Below are 17,202 nucleotides of genomic sequence, written 5' to 3' on the forward strand. Positions count from 1 at the left end.
GCCGCATGAACTCAGTGGCTGTAGCTCATGGACTTAGTTGCTCTGAGGCATGTGGGATCTTAGTTACCTGACTGGGAATCGAACCCACCTCACCTGTATTATAAGGTGGATTCTTAACCCCTGGACCACCAGGGAAGGCCCATAAGAAGTAAGAAATTTAAATGTTGGTTTACCAGACAAAGATGCCACAAAAAAAGAAAACTACAGGCCAATATCACTGATGAACATAGATGCAAAAATCCTTAACAAAATTCTAGCAAACAGAATCCAACAACATATTAAAAAAATCATTCATCATGACCAAGTGGGCTTTATCCCAGGAATGCAAGGATTCTTTAATATCCGCAAGTCAATCAATGTAATACACCACATTAACAAATTGAAAGATAAAAACCATATGATTATCTCAATAGATGCAGAAAAAGCCTTTGACAAAATTCAACATCCATTTATGATTAAAACTCTCCAGAAAGCAGGAATAGAAGGAACATACCTCAACATAATAAAAGCTATATATGACAAACCCACAGCAAGCATCACCCTCAGTGGTGAAAAATTGAAAGCATTTCCCCTGAAATCAGGAACAAGACAAGGGTGCCCACTCTCACCACTACTATTCAACATAGTTTTGGAAGTTTTGGCCACAGCAATCAGGGCAGAAAATGAAGTAAAAGGAATCCAGATAGGAAAAGAAGAAGTGAAACTCTCTCTGTTTGCAGATGACATGATCCTCTACATAGAAAACCCTAAAGACTCTACCAGAAAATTACTAGAGCTAATCAACGAATACAGTCAAGTTGCAGGATATAAAATTAACACACAGAAATCTCTTGCATTCCTATACACTAACAATGAGAAAACAGAAAGAGAAATTAAGGAAACAATACCATTCACCATTGCAACAAAAAGAATAAAATACTTAGGAGTATATCTACCTAAAGAAACAAAAGACCTATACATAGAAAACTATAAAACACTGATGAAAGAAATCAAAGAGGACACAAACAGATGGAGAAATATACTGTGTTCATGGATTGGAAGAATCAATATTGTCAAAATGGCTGTACTACCCAAAACAATCTATAGATTCAATGCAATCCCTATCAAACTACCAACGGTATTTTTCACAGAACTAGAACAAATAATTTCACAATTTGTATGGAAATACAAAAAACCTCGAATAGCCAAAGTAATCCTGAGAAAGAAGAATGGAACTGGAGGAATCAATCTGCCTGACTTCAGACTCTACTACAAAGCCACAGTCATCAAGACAGTATGGTACTGGCACAAAGACAGAAATATAGATCAATGGAACAGAATAGAAAGCCCAGAGATAAATCCACGAACCTATGGTCACCTTATCTTCGACAAAGGAGGCAAGGATATACAATGGAAAAAAGATAACCTCTTTAACAAGTGGTGCTGGGAAAACTGGTCAACCACCTGTAAAAGAATGAAACTAGAACACTTTCTAACACCATACGCAAAAATAAACTCAAAGTGGATTAAAGATCTAAATGTAAGACCAGAAACTATCAAACTCCTAGAGGAGAACATAGGCAAAACACTCTCCGACATAAATCACAGCAGGATCCTCTATGACCCACATCCCAGAATCTTAGAAATAAAAGCAAAAATAAACAAATGGGACCTAATGAAACTTAAAAGCTTTTGCACAACAAAGGAAACTATAAGCAAGGTGAAAAGACAGCCCTCAGATTGGGAGAAAATAATATCAAACGAAGCAACAGACAAAGGATTAATCTCAAAAATATACAAGCAACTCCTCCAGCTCAACTCCAGAAAAATAAATGACCCAATCAAAAAATGGGCCAAAGAACTCAACAGACATTTCTCCAAGGAAGACATACAGATGGCTAACAAACACACGAAAAGATGCTCAACATCACTCATTATCAGAGAAATGCAAATCAAAACCACAATGAGGTACCATTATACGCCAGTCAGGATGGCTGCTATCCAAAAGTCTACAAGCAATAAATGCTGGAGAGGGTGTGGAGAAAAGGGAACCCTCTTACACTGTTGGTGGGAATGCAAATTAGTACAGCCACTATGGAAAACAGTGTGGAGATTTCTTAAAAAGCTGGAAATAGAACTGCCATATGACCCAGCAATCCCACTTCTGGGCATACACACCAAGGAAACCAGATCTGAAAGAGACACGTGCACCCCAGTGTTCATCGCAGCACTGTTTATAATAGCCAGGACATGGAAGCAACCCAGATGCCCATCAGCAGATGAATGGATGAGGAAGCTGTGGTATATATACACCATGGAATATTACTCAGCCATTAAAAAGAATTCATTTGAATCAGTTCTAATGAGATGGATGAAACTGGAGCCCATTATACAGAGCGAAAGATAAAAGACCATTACAGTATACTAACACATATATATGGACTTTAGAAAGATGGTAACGATAACCCTATATGCAAAACAGAAAAAGAGAGTCAGATGTATAGAACAGACTTGTGGACTCTGGGAGAAGGCGAGGGTGGGATGTTTCAAGAGAACAGCATTGAAACATGTATATTATCTAGGGTGAAACAGATCACCAGCCCAGGTTGGGTACATGAGACAAGTGCTCTGGCCTGGTGCACTGGGAAGACCCAGAGGGATCAGGTGGAGAGGGAGGTGGGAGGGGGGACTGGGATGGGGAATACATGTAAATCCATGGCTAATTCATTTCAATGTATGACAAAAACTACTGTAATGATGTAAAGTAATTAGCCTCCAACTAATAAAAATAAATGGAAAAAAAAAGGACTAAAAAATAAAAAAATAAAAAAAAAATAAATGTTGGTTTACCTCCAGAAGAAAGCATTTCTTTTTTAATTAAATGTGCATTATAATAAAATACTTCTATAGTACTTGCTTTAATCCATGAATGTATAATCTGAGATCACAGTGCACTCAAGCAACAGGTAAAAGACATTACATGTAACATACAGTGTAATATGAAAATAGAATAAATTTATATTCCAAAGTGAATTTATTTAGAACTACATTTCAAGTGAACTCTGAGATTAGAGAACAAGAATAAATGTATCTTATGTGTGTTAAACAAAACAAAATATGGCTGCTTTTATTTATCTTAGCAGTAAAGGCTGCACTTGTTTAGAGGTAATGGATGCATTATTTTTAGAAAACGTTTTATTACGGAAAAATTAAGCACAAAAGTAGATGGAATAGAATAATGGATCTCCACATGTCCATCGCTGAGCTTCAACAATTACTAATTCTTGGCTAGTCTTACTGCTGAATCTGTTTTCTACAATCCCCTTTCATTTAGTATGTGGAAATACATCATTTAATTTCATCTGTAAATATCTTAGTAGTCATCATACTGTTAAAACACCAAAGAAAATTAACAGCAATTCTTTATTAAGTTGCCAGTCATTCAAATTTTCAGTTTTTAAATGTAAATATGTATATAGTTTTACAGTTTGTTTATTTGGATCAGAATCTGGATAAGATCTGTACCTTGGCTGTTGGCTGATATAACTCTTAAGGCTCTTTTGGTCTGTAGATTCCCTATCCATCTGTTTTCTTATCTTTGCAACTTATTTGTTGAAGAGACAGGATCCTTTTTCCTATAGACTCTACAGTTTCCTTTGGTTTCGAGATTCCAGTGATAGACCTTTAAAACATTTTCATCATCCCTTGTAGGTGTTTCAGTCTTTTTCCTTGTGAATACTTCATAGGTTTCACTGGTTTCAGACCAGTTTTTTAAAGCCAAGCTCAGGATTTGGGGGCTGTAGATTATCTAGGTAGTATGAATTTGGACTGCATACTTACAAATGTCCTAGGGTGAAGGTCTTAGTTTTTCACAGCAGACTTTGCCAAGGCCGTGGGAGATGTTCTAGACTTTTATTCCTGGATTTAGTGAGTCAGTTCAGTGCCAGATTCCTTTGCTTAAAAGGATCTGCTGCCTTTAATTCTTCCTATCTATCTGGTCATTGCACTCTGGTCCACAACCACTTGGAGCTATAAAACTATTGTTTTTCTTTTCAGCTGTTTTTGAGTTTATGTCTCCTTAATTTGGGGCAGCTATGAAGTTTCTGCTGTTAATTTCAAACTCGGCTATTTATCCTCAAGTCGTTTTGTGATATTTTATCCAGTGTTACTCTGTTTGGAAAGGGGCTGCAAAGTTTTTATCTGTTTGTTGGTGCTGGCTGCCATATTGCCAGAAGCTTGACTCCCATTCCTTTTCAAACCTCTGCCAAAGTGCTTTCTTCATTGGTCTGGGTATTTTATTTGTGTTCCTAAAACACTGCCTGTCTTGGTTGTATAATCTGAACATCATTTATTTTCCTGCCTTGACAGCCTCTGAATTTTTTGAAATCACAGTTCTTTTTTTTTTTTTTTTTTAATTTTTAAATTTTTGGCCACACCACGTGATGCGTGGGATGTGGGAACTAAGACATGTGGGATCTTAGTTCCCCAGCTAGGGATCGAGCCCACAGTTCCCGCACCCCCTGCAGTGGAAGTGCAGAGTCTTAAACTGGACCACCAGGGAAGTCCCTGAAATCACAGAACAGTTCTCACTGTCTTTGTATTCCAGTGGTGGTCATAGTCACCACTATATTCTCCAAACTTAGAACAATCTGCCTTACACAAATGTTCGTGGTATTTATTAAGTTCATTTTAAAAAGTAAGTAGAATGTTCCTAGCTATAATAATCTTGATTTTGATTTGAAAATTACAAAGGTTAAACAGGTTCAGAAAGCTGAGAGTTTAACACAATGAATACACCAGGTACTTGGTAAAAGATCAGATGTCAAATTAGGGAACACCTATTTTTGTCTTTAAATTTAAGCAGCTATTACAATTTGTTCTTGATTTCTACATTCAGATACTAGAACCTTATGTTCTTCACTGTAGTTTATTGAGTTTGCTTTCAGATTTGTTCTCAGTTTATTGTATGGGCATGGTGTGTCAGCACAGTAGAGGACAGGACAGGGGAGCCTAGGAGATGTCTCTTTAAGATGCTTGCAGTCTGATTGAGGAGGCAGTAAATAACTGTGTCACATCCGGGTTTTTCCCTTAATGTCAGATTCATCAGGTGAATTTGGGAAATTTCAATAAATAATTATAGAGTAGCAATATTGAATACTTGATTCTCTAATTGATAAGCTCCAGAGGTAGAGAGTATGTTTTTAATTTTTGTTTGTTTCCTCTAAGGTTCTTAGTTCTACCCAGAGCAGATTGCTACCAGTTTGGATTTTGCATTCAGGTAATATTGAATGTATGGCTATTCCTAGGCATTGTGTTGGGCATTGAGAATATAGTGGTGAAAGTGGTCAGAGTGTAGAGTGTAATGGAATGACATGTTTAACAAATTATCACTTAAATGTATGTGTGCGTGCATGCCTTTGTGCACCTGTGGAAGAAAAATAAATATTATGAGCAGGTATAACAGGGAACAGAACTTAGTTTGGGGAGTCAAGGGAAGGTCTCTGAAAAAGTGAGGTGTTAGCTGAGATCAGTAGGATGGTTAGAAATTAACCAAATAAAGAATCATGGCATCAGTGTTTCATGTGCAGGCAGCAGGTTTGTGTACAAAATGTCAGGAGGTGGAATAGAAGTAAAGGAAAGTTAGTGTGGCAGAAATGTGTCAGGGATCAGGGAGAAAGAATGGTGAAAGATGAGGTTTGAAAGCTGGTAGGAGTTGGATGACTTTTAGAGACTGGTAGACCACATTAACAATTTTGGATTACGTACACATTGAAGGTGCATGCTTTTAAACAGTAATGGCATGAAATGATTCACTTTTTCAAAAGTTCATTCTGCTTGCTATGTGGACGTTGATTAGAGGAGAACAAGAATGGTAATGGAAAGACTCAGTTCAGTTCAGTCGCTCGGCTGTGTCTGACTCTCTGCAACCCCATGGACTGCAGCACGCCAGGCTTCCCAGTCCACCAATCCCGGAGCTTACTCAAACTCGTGTCGATTGAGTTGGTGATGCCATCCAAACATATCATCCTCTGTCATCCCCTTCTGCCTTCAGTCTTTCCCAGCATCAGGGCCTTTTCCAGTGAGTCAGTTCTTCACATCAGGTGGCCAAAGTATTGGAGCTTCAGCATCAGTCCTTCCAGTGAATATTCAGGACTGATTTCCTTTAGGATTGACTGGTTTGATGGAAAGACTAGTTTTATGAAACATTTGCAGTAATCCGGTAAAAGATGTGAAATATAAATCCTGTACCATAGATGCTTAGGGATTATTGGACTGTTGCATCCTGCCTTCTCTCATTTTCCTTCCGCTTGGTGCTTCCACCATAAGCACAATATCAGCAGTTCTTCTGTGACTGAAAGAGAGGGGAAACTGTTTCAGACATGAGTGAGATACATGAGTTTCATAAAGTATGTGTGAGTGGGTGTGTTTGTGACTTTGTAGTTATTCTTAGACCATAGTTTTGGGCTGTTTCTTTTATGTCTTTTTCTAAACCTTTCTGAAGTTTTTGTTGTTGGGAATTAGCCTGGGTTATTTTGTTAGCTATTAATGCTAAACTGTTAACTCAGCCTGGTAATTTTGGATTGGCTGAGAAAGCAGGTATGTCAGTTCAGAATGTCTTGGGCTAAGGAAGGCTTTCATCTCCATCTTTATCTTTCAAAGAGTTCTCTGGGTTTGAGGCTGTCTTGCATTACCCTTGCAATAGCTGCCTTCAGTTTTTATAGAAAAAATGTTTAATGTCTGAAAGCCCTTGCTTCTGAAACATCACCACGAGTTTCACCCCTTTATGTATTCAAGATATTAAATCCAACACAAGTATGTTCCTAATATTTTACTTTTGTTATATTTTAAATTTTTGTTTACAGTATTTTATACTCATGGACATTTTCGGTGTTTATGAAATCACATATCTCTTCTTCCTTTATGATTTTGCCTGTAGTATATAATGCTTTTAGAAGGGCAGTGTTACAAGTTAACTTTTAACATGGATGTTACTTTATTGTTTAATATTAATATTTAGAACTTTGATAAGACTGGGATTTATTTTTGTTCTATCAGGAGGTACCTTACTTTGTTTCTTCATTTTTATGCGTTCTTTATTAACTAATTTTTTCTTTCAATGATTTTAAAATGCTCCCTTTATCAAATGTTAAGTTTTTATGTATACTAAGATCTGCTTTTGAACTCTGCATTTTGTTCCGTTGATTGGTCTGTCTTCATACTTGTACAGTATTGTTTTAGTTGTATTTTTATTGTCTGTTTTCGTATCTGTTGGGAGATAGTTTACATACTTCTAAAAAATAAACTTGTTCTTTCTTATTTTCTTTAAGGTATCAATAGCTAAAAGTAGTTGCTAGTGCTTTAATAACCTCCTTACTCAGTGGGTGCAGAATTTAATATTAAAACACATTATATAATAATGAGCTAAAATAAGTCAAATTTTGAAATATCTGATGTAAGAATCATTATCAAAGAACCTAGGGCCTCAGTTTTCTTTCTTCTAAGCTCTACTCTGTAAGATACGTGAATCTAAGAAGGAATTAATCTTCTATTATTTCTATAAAAATGTTTTAAATTGCTTGTTTTATACTCTTTCTTACTTCCTGATATAATACCTTTGAAAAGTATTATAGTGTAAGTTATGAAGAACATGGATTTAAGGACAGACTGCCTGGAGATTGTCATCCTGCTGCTTCTTAATTGTACGATTTTGAGCAAATTATTTAACTTTATATGCCTCAGTTTCCTTATCTGTGGAAGGACAGAATGAGTTGCTTATGAAAAGTGTTTAGAACAGTACCTGGCACAGTAAATGCTGTTTATTTTGGATTGGTATTCAGAAGTCCTGTTCATATAATGTATAAATTTGCATTTTGGGGGAGAAGCCTGATAAGGTGTTTTTTTGTTTTTTTTTTTAACTGAAGTATAGCTCCTGTGCATGAAAAGATGATTGGATCATTTGAAACAGTTAAATCACTATTCTTTACCCCAGATTTAAATGTGGACCCATTTGTAGCCAGAAAAAGTGAACTCCTGAGAGATTTTTAAAAAAGCTTGTGTTTATTAATAGGCATACTTTTAATACATTTAAAATGGTAACTAAGCTTACGGCTTTCCTTCAAACCCCATTTGTTAGGAAATTTTCAGTATTAAAGGGATATTATGCGTTACAGAACATATAGTTCAGTTGTTTTTATTTGACTAGTGAATACAGGTTAAAAAGTGGTATAACTTTCATTTCTTATATTTTACAAAAGAAATTCTAAGTATTAAGTTTACTAGTGGGTTATTTTGATAAGAAACTAAGGTTTTTTGGTCCTAAACTCTTTTTGAAGTATGTATATGTATGTATTTTGTTAACTGCGTTTATTTTTCTGTCCCAAATCAGAAATTTATAATACTGGTAAGTCCCAAAATAGGGGTTTGATTATGAATTCTCAGCTTTATTTTTCCTGAGTTTTTCCTTTGTTGGTTAATAGTGAAGATGTATGTGATGGTAGTGAATTTTATCATATGCATTCCAAGAAGCTCTTTTTATTATTTATTTTTACCACAGAAAACGTAATCATCTCCAAAAATAGCAAATCTTTCCTTATGAAGGTTTATGGTTCATATGAGTATCCAAGCACTGTGTGAAGATAACCTTTCTGCCTCCCCTTGCTGAGCATGTGGTAGGTAGCTCTTACCCTCTCTCCCCCCAGCAGTCATCATGGATGGTTCACAGAAGTCTTCGGGGCCGGGGGAGGGCATGTGTGTGCTCTGATGAGTCTTGGTTGTTTCCCGTGGCCTTCTCCTGGGAATCACAGGCTCTGGAGCATGCAGGCTCAGTAGTCGTGCTGCGGGCTTAGTTGCCCTGCGGCATGTGGGATCTTGGTTCCCTGACGAGGATTCGAACCTCATCCCAAGCATTGGAAGGAGGATTCCAACCACTGGACCACCAGGGAAGTCCCTGCCAGGTGGTCTTTGTTGCATGGTAGTCCTGTATCTACCTAATATGACCTGGCCCCCATCATGACCGGTCTTCCCTGCTGGCTCAGACAGTAAGGAGTCTGCCTGCAAGGCGGGAGGCCAGGGTTTGATCCCTGGGTCGGAAAAATCCCCTGGAGAAGGGAATGGCAACCCACTCCAGTATTCTTGCCTGGAAATTCCCATGGATGGGGGAGGCTGGCGGGCCCCAATCTATGGAGTTGCAAAGAGTCAGACACGACTGAGCAACTGACACACACACCCCCCCATACATCCCCCCGCCAACACACACACACTCCACCCCCATTGTGACTAGTGATTTATCCCTGAGTTTGCTGGTTGAGTTTGCTGGTTGAATTTGTAGTATGTTTTCCCTGTGCAAAATTAACTAGCCTATTTGGAAAATGAATTCAGGAGCATGTCCTCTTTCTGAAACGCATGTTTTTGTCAAATGAGCTAAGTGTTAAGTGCTTATAATGTAAAAAGTGAGTTGATAGAGCAAAATCTCTGCCTTCCATAAGGCGCTGTGTAGCAAATATAAATTGAGTAACATGGTGAAGTTGAGGCACAGGAAAGAGGGGCAGTAGTATTTTTTTTCACTGTGTGTATGTATTATTTGGGATAAACATTTAATACATTTATTTAAATATTGTTTTAAATGGAAGTTTTAGAAAGTCAGGCGAAAGGAATGAATGACATGATTAGAAATCGTGCCATACTGGATTGCTTTAGACATGATGTACTGTTAGTCTGCTTGTGAAGTTTCATGCCCAGTACTGATCTGAGATTCGTGTGGTCTGAAGAGCCCTTAATGGGGCATAGTGCCTATTTCTGGCTTCTGGACATTATCTTTGCTATTATTTTGATAATTTTACTTTATCCAGTTTTAAGGAAAAAAGTTAAGTTTCTTGACTATAACTGTTTTAATGTTTAATAGATAATTATAATATATAGCATTTTTTGTTACTTAGCATTTACCAGATACTCTTTTATAAATATTAATATCTAGCTATTTTATATGACTGTTAAAATGTATGAATTACAGAGATTTGTTAATTTGGCATTACATTTCTCTTAGCATAAGCATCTTTTCTGATATTACTGTGTAATTGTAACTTTGAGCAGTAGTCATGATTCATGAAGTATTAAGTCCATGAAATTATAAGTATCATTAAAGTAGAAATTGGATTAAATTTTTTTCTGTGATCTATTTTTTGTTTGTTTTTAATTTCAGCTATACCAGCAGGGACGCTTGTGTCAACTGGGCAGTGAATTTTGTGAATTGGAAGTTTTTGGTAAAGTATTGAGAGCTTTGGATAAAAGGTAAATTCATTTTGTAACGATTGTGGTAAACTATACTATACATATTCTAAATTTTACCATTGTGATTGTTTTTTAAGTTTACAATTCAGTAGCCTTAAGTACATTATTTTGTTTTGAAACCATCAATACCACCCTTGCTTTCTGCGTTCAAAAAACAAAGAATGAATTCATCTTCCATGTTCTGGCTATTATGTGGTAGGAGTTACATGTAGGTGTAGGTGACATGGCCTTTGATTGTGCTTGCTGTTATTCTTCCCTAAATATAAGTGCGATTTCTTTTTTCTAACCTACATTTCTAGGAAAATAAGAATATAAGTTTACAAAATACTTTACAATCTCTAGTATGAACGTTGGCAAGTTATTTCATTTGTTCAACAAATTAAGTAAATACTTGTTAGAATGCCTGTGTGTGTCAGATACTGTTTTAGATGTTGGGTTACAGCAGTTAGTAAGTTCCTCAAGGTCTCTTCCTCATGGAATTTGTATTTTAGAAAGGGATGATACAGTAATCAACAGGTAAATCACATGATTTCACTGTTCAGGGATGCCTTTGGATGAGGCCTATGTACTTAGCCTAAGAGAAATTTCTTGGTTAGTTGATTAATTAAAATTAATCTGTAGAAAAATAACAGATGAGAACTTCATTTTGGGACAAGAAAGCTATAGGAAAACTTTCCTAAAAAATTCTATAAGAAAAGGTTAGTTTTCTGGTATTTGAATTTCTCTATGCAGTTCTAAAGATGGCCATTGTAAAGATTTAGTAGACTACCTCTCTTTTATCTCTCAGGTTACCTTTCACCAAGTCCAAATCCCTTGATAAGTGTTTAATGTATTTGTGAAACTAAAAGCATGTAGTTTGACTTTGCCTCCTGTTTATCCAAAGCAGTGACTTTGCTATTTACAGTTTTGTTTAAAACAGTTTTTTTATTGAGATGATTCACATACCATAAACTCACCATTTTGAACTGTACAATTCAGTGGTTTTTAGTATTTCCATAAGTTTCTGCAACTATCACCACTGTCTAATTCTGGAACATTTTCATCATCCCAAAAAGATACCTGGTACCCATTAACAGTCACTTTCTGTTTGTTTTCCCTTACCCCTAGTCCCTGGCCTACCCATAATCTACTTTCTGTCTCTGGATGTATGTATTCTAGACATTTCATATAAATGGAATCATAAAATACATGCTCTTTTGTGACTGAATTTTACTTATAATGTTTTCAAGATTCATTCATGGTTGTTGTTTCAGTACTTCATTCCTTTTCATGAATAATTTTACGTCATATGGATATACTGTGTTTTGGTTATTTAGTCATCTGTTGATGGACACTTGGGTTGTTTCTACTTTTTGGCTATTATGAATAATACTGCTGTGAGTGCTCATGGACAAGACTTTGTGTGGACATAATGTTCTCTTGTATGCATATGTAACTAGGTTGAGTAACCCCTAAATTGTTTTCCACAGCAGCTGCACCATTTTATGTTCCTACTCCCATGTATGAGGGCTTCCCAGGTGGCGCTAGTGGTAAAGAACCCACCTGCCAATGCAAGAGAACCAAATTCGATCCTTGGGTTGGGAAGATCCCCTGGATGAGGGCATGACAACCCACTCCAGTATTCTTGTCTGGAGAATCCCATGGACAGAGGAGCCTGGTGGGCTACAGTCCATAGGGTTGCAAGAATCAGACACAACAGACATGACTTAGCATATGTACACACCCCCATGTATGAAGGTTCAAATTTTTCCATATCCTTGCCATCACTTTTTAAGTATTATTATAGCCATCTTAGATGGTGTGAAGTGGTATTTCATTTGTGAGTTGATTTGCATTTCCCTAATGACTAATGATATTGAGCGTCTTTTCTTGTGGTTATTGGCCATTTGTGTATTTTCTTTGGAGAAATCTCTATTCAGATCTAGTGCCCATTTTTAAATTGGGCCATTGTTGAACTACAAGATAATTTGGTTTTAAAAATTGATGTTAGAAGTTCATTTTATCCTTCACTGTCATCAATGTACACATATAGAATCACTCAATCCACTGAGTAAAAAATATTAGGCTAACTGTGAATTATTATGGCATCATAACAGGCAAAAAGCTGCTTTTTATCTTAACCCATCTTTGAAAATAATGGTATTATTACTTCAAAAAGGCAAATAAGTGTTTTCTAAAAGGACAAAATATGTTACCTTTCTAATAACAATAGTGACCTCTTCCTTCTCTTGCAGACATTTGCTTCATCATTGTTTCCAGGCTCTAATGGATCACGGTGTGAAAGTCGCTTCAGTCTTAGCCTACTCATTCAGTAGACGGTGCTCGTATATAGCGGAGTCGGATGCTGCGGTAAAGGAGAAAGCCATTCAGGTCGGCTTTGTCTTAGGTAGGTCTTGGTAAAATAGAGGAGGGTTTTGTCCTGTGACCTGACTCAGAATTAAACCTGCTGGCATTATAGGATTCTGCCAGTACATTCCCAAAGTCAACATAAAGAGGTTATGAGGAAAACATCGGAAGAGCTAGGTATGATACGTTGAGCATTAACTTTGTGCTAAGGACTATACTATGCATTTAAATACTATCTTTCCAAAAAAATCCTCATGAAATTCTAGTGATGTGATGGTATTAATAGCATTTTACAAATGAGGAAATAGACTCAGAAAAGTTGAGTAACTTGCCCAAGTCACATAGTAATGGAGCTAAGTTTAGAACCCTGTGGGTTTGTGATTCCATACCAGTTAAGTTTCTACTGTGTCAGACTGCTACCAGCCTCTTCACAGCTGTGACATGGGGCAAAGTTCTTTTGGCACCTGAGTTTTCCCATCTCTAAAATGAGGGTAAATCTGCATTCCTCATGGGCATGTTCACGAATATTGCAAACATAAATGGAAAAGGATTTAAAAAGATTTTTATGCTACACGTACAAAAAAATACTGTTTAACTTTTGCATAATATTTTAATACAACTTTTATAAATTATTTACATAGGTAAATACGTTTCAGGCACTTATTATTGAAGTTATTGCTACCCTTTTTTGTCAAATACTTATCTTGAAATGATTGTAGACTCACTGACAGTATCAAAATCAGGAAATTGATACTGGTTTCATAGTTTTACCTAGACTACAAACCTTTTAGGTTAACCAAAACGTTTGTTCGAGTTTTTCCGTAACATCTTACAGAAATACTCAAAAGGAACTTTCTGACCAATCCAATATTTAACGTTCATTAGTTTTTAAATATACTCATTTGTGTGTGTGTGTTTAATTTAAATGTAGTTGACCTACAATATTATGTTGGTTTCAGGCATACTGCACAATGATTTGGAATTTGTATACATTATGAAATGATTGCGTGACAAGTATAGTCCCCATACAAAGTTATTACAATAATATTGACCATGTTTCTTAGGCTATATATTATATTCCTATATTATATTCCAGTTTTCTAACTGGAGGTTCATACCGCTTAATCCCCTTCACCTATTTCACCCCATCCCCACCTCCTTTCTCTGGCAACCAGCTGTTTGGTTGGTATATTTATGACTCTATTTTCATTTTGTTTTGGATTCTACATATAAGTGAGATAATATGATATTTTTCTTTCTCTGACTTAATTCATTTAGCGTGATACCCTTCAGATTTATCTGTGTTGTTGCAAGATTTCTCCTTTTTTAAAAGATTGTGATCGGGTAGTATTCTACTGTATGTGTGTATAAAATGTATCTCATACCTTTTTTGTCCATTCATCTGTTGATGAATTCAGGTTGCTTACATATCTTGGCTATTATAAATAATGCTGCAGTGAACATTGGGGTGCGTGTATCTTTTTGAATTAGTGTTTTTGCCTTTTTTTTGGGTAAATACTAAGAAGTGAGACTGCTGGATCATATGGCAGTTCTATTTGTTATTTTTTGAGCAACCTCCATACTGTTTTCCATAGTAGCTGTGCCAATTTACAATCCTACAAACAGCGCAGGAGGTTCCTTTTTCTTCACATTCTCATGAATACTTGTTAATTGTTGTTTTGTGGTAGTAGCCATCCTGATAGGTAGGAGGTGATATCTCATTGTGGTTTTGATATGCTTTTGCCTGATGATTAGTGATGTTAAGCATCTTTTCATGTGTCTGTTGGTCATCTGTAAGTCTTTTTTGGAAAAATGTCTATTCAGGTCCTCTGCCCATTTTTAACTGGAGTGTTTGGTTTTTGAGTTGTCGTGTATGCTTTTTCTATGCAGTTGATTCCATGTAAATATTCATATAACCACCATTACCATCAGGATACAGGACTGTTCCATCATTACATTCTACCATTCTTTTAAAAAATTATTTATTTATTTTAATTGGAGGATAATTGCTTTACAGTATTGTGGTGGGTTTTGCCATACATCAACATGAATATGCCACAGGTATACATGTGTCGTCCCCCGCTTCTGAACCTCCCTCCCACCTCCCTCCCTGTCCCTCTGGGTTGTCACAGAGCATGAACTTTGGGTGCTCTGCTTCATGCATCAAACTTGCCCTATTTTACATATGTCTGCCACTCATTTTTAACTTCTCACATTAATGTGTGTGTGTCTCTCTCTTGCACATCCACATATATTCTTCACCAACAAATTTTCATGATCATTTCCTTCAATATTAGAGAAAATTTTTTGTAGTAGTCATAGACAGTTTGCTGGAGGAACTCACCATCCTTTTCTGAAAAAAATTTTCATCATTTATCCTTTGATTGTCCCATGGACTATAAATTGCAACAAAGAATTATGACTTAAGAATGTCTGTTAACAGCGTGTTTATGATCTTGATGAATGTTAATATTGACATCCATTTAGTCCTAGATGGTCATGTAAAAATCTATATGGGAGATATTTAGTATTAAGGAAGACAAAAGGCAGGAAGGCTAATTTTCACTGAGCTCTTCTGTTATCTCTACACTTATATCAATCTGACCTCTGTAAGGAGCCAGAGATTATCAGTCTTGATCCTAAAATTACTGAAACAGTAATACCAGAAGTCTGTGGGATGTACACTTTTTAAAAAATTGCAGCTTTATTGAGATGTACTTCATAGGCCATGCAGTTTACCCAGTCAAAGTATACAGTGCAAAGGTTTTAAAACTTAAGATCCCACAAGCTGCATGGTCATCGCAAAGCTGGGATCCTGCTTCACTGGTATGGGTGCCTCAGAATTCTGAGAAGAGGGCCCATGGGTCTAGAATCTTGACCTCTAGGAGGGGCACCTAGTTCTTTGATGGGATACTGTGAATCTAGATTTGTAAGTGTTGGAGATCTGCAACTGAAATTGACTTGAGAGATGAATTGCACTGCCGGAGTAAAGAAGCATTACCTTTGGGCACTGTCAGCAGAGCCCTTTCTGACCGAAACCAGGAGGGACTGGGGAGTGTCTCTTATTTCTGCAGCCTTGCAGCCTTCTCTCTGATGCATTTTTTTATAGAGACTACCAGGGGACCAGCTGGCAAAGGAGAAATGGGATAATAGAGTCCTAGCCCTGCGTCATCAAATAGCCTAGAAAGGTTGGTTTGAAGCTGAAAGACATGATAGCCTAATAACCAGCACAATGCTCAGTATGTTGAGATGATGAGTAGGAGATTGCTTAATATGACTATTATAATCACATTAATCTAGTCATTTAGTGAGTACCCTAAAATAATAATCATATTTAGGGGAAGAAGTATTCTAAGGCACATTTCTCTCCATTTAAAATATTTGTTTCACTACACACAATTAAACATAAAACACCAGTCTGAGCAAAATATTTTTTCTTCAACCCAGTTTCTGTTGACACTGTTAAGACTAATTGGCACTATCAAAAAATGTATTAAACCACTAGGAGGGGGTATTGAGCCTCAAAAAAGATGGACAGTATTCTAAGGAAGTGATGCCTAGATGCTCAGTGCATTAGGACTGTTGAAGGACAGCAGTTTAATTTTTTGCTTAAAAAAAAATAGAGATGATCTAGCACTACTGTCTGTCTTAATCTGTGTGTCCTCTGTCATGTGCTTTATTGGAAGAAGATGAAGTTTATTTGATTGAAAAGTTAATGTTAACCCTGCGTGATGAAAATGTTAGAAAAATCACTAAATATAGTGGCTAATTAACTGGAAAATGTCAGCTCTTAGTGGAATATTTTTAGAAGGTTAAAACTCTTGGTTCCTTATTCAGGGATTCAACTTGGATCTAATGCCACTAGTTTGTTTGAAATTATTTTAAAAATTTCATAGTTGGTGTCTTTGTTTTGAACTAATAAACAGGTTTTTTCCATTTTAGATAACGTTCATGGTAAGCATGTCATTTTAGCTTTCAGGTGATTGTTAAATTATCTGAAGTTTTTGGTTTTTCTTGTCCTCTAGGTGGCTTTCTCTCAGATGCAGGCTGGTACAGTGATGCCGAGAAGGTGTTTCTGTCTTGCCTCCAGTTGTGTACTCTTCATGATGAGATGCCTCATTGGTTTCGTGCAGTAGAATGTTGTGTGAGGTAAGTTGGAGCAGTCCTGTAATTACATACTGTGATGGTGTTAGTGGCTTTTCTAGTTCTAGCTCATCTAAGCGAACTCCAACATTTGATTAACCTTCTGAGATGACATTCATGTGTCCTCCTGTCTCTCATCACCAAAATAGAGTTATCTTGAAGTGTTATGAACCAGACTGTGTTTTATATATATCTTTTTTCTTTGTCATAGACCTTGTTTGTTCATTCATTCAACAAATATTTATAGAATGCTGTACTAGGCACTGGAAGCTTGGAGAAGAAATATACTTATTTCTTGGGTGTTTTTTTGTTTGCTTGTAACAAACAGAAATGTTTGTTTATATTTCTGGACTCGTACATAACCTGATTAATATTTTACTCACAAATAACTTCTTGAAAATTCATTTTTTAACAGATATACTTAAAGACAAGCAAATTCAGAAGTAC

General features: G+C 36.4%; 1 protein-coding gene across 2 annotated transcripts in view; it reads left to right on the forward strand.

Annotated features, from left to right (window-relative positions):
- The window catches only part of APPBP2 (amyloid beta precursor protein binding protein 2), a 62,963-nt gene that overhangs the window by 11,232 nt on the left and 34,529 nt on the right, over positions 1–17,202 (forward strand). Inside the window, exons 1-4 of one of the 2 annotated variants that reach the window (XM_070478596.1) lie at positions 8,541–8,648; positions 10,178–10,266; positions 12,501–12,652; positions 16,638–16,761. In XM_070478596.1, the coding sequence (XP_070334697.1) occupies positions 12,532–12,652; positions 16,638–16,761 (245 nt within the window). In that variant the 5' untranslated portion in view covers positions 8,541–8,648; positions 10,178–10,266; positions 12,501–12,531. Of the gene's footprint in view, positions 1–8,540; positions 8,649–10,177; positions 10,267–12,500; positions 12,653–16,637; positions 16,762–17,202 lie in introns of those variants that run through there. The other variant, XM_070478595.1, reaches the window with a different exon arrangement.

Source organism: Odocoileus virginianus, chromosome 17, assembly GCF_023699985.2.
Source record: "Odocoileus virginianus isolate 20LAN1187 ecotype Illinois chromosome 17, Ovbor_1.2, whole genome shotgun sequence".
Lineage (NCBI taxonomy): Eukaryota > Metazoa > Chordata > Mammalia > Artiodactyla > Cervidae > Odocoileus > Odocoileus virginianus.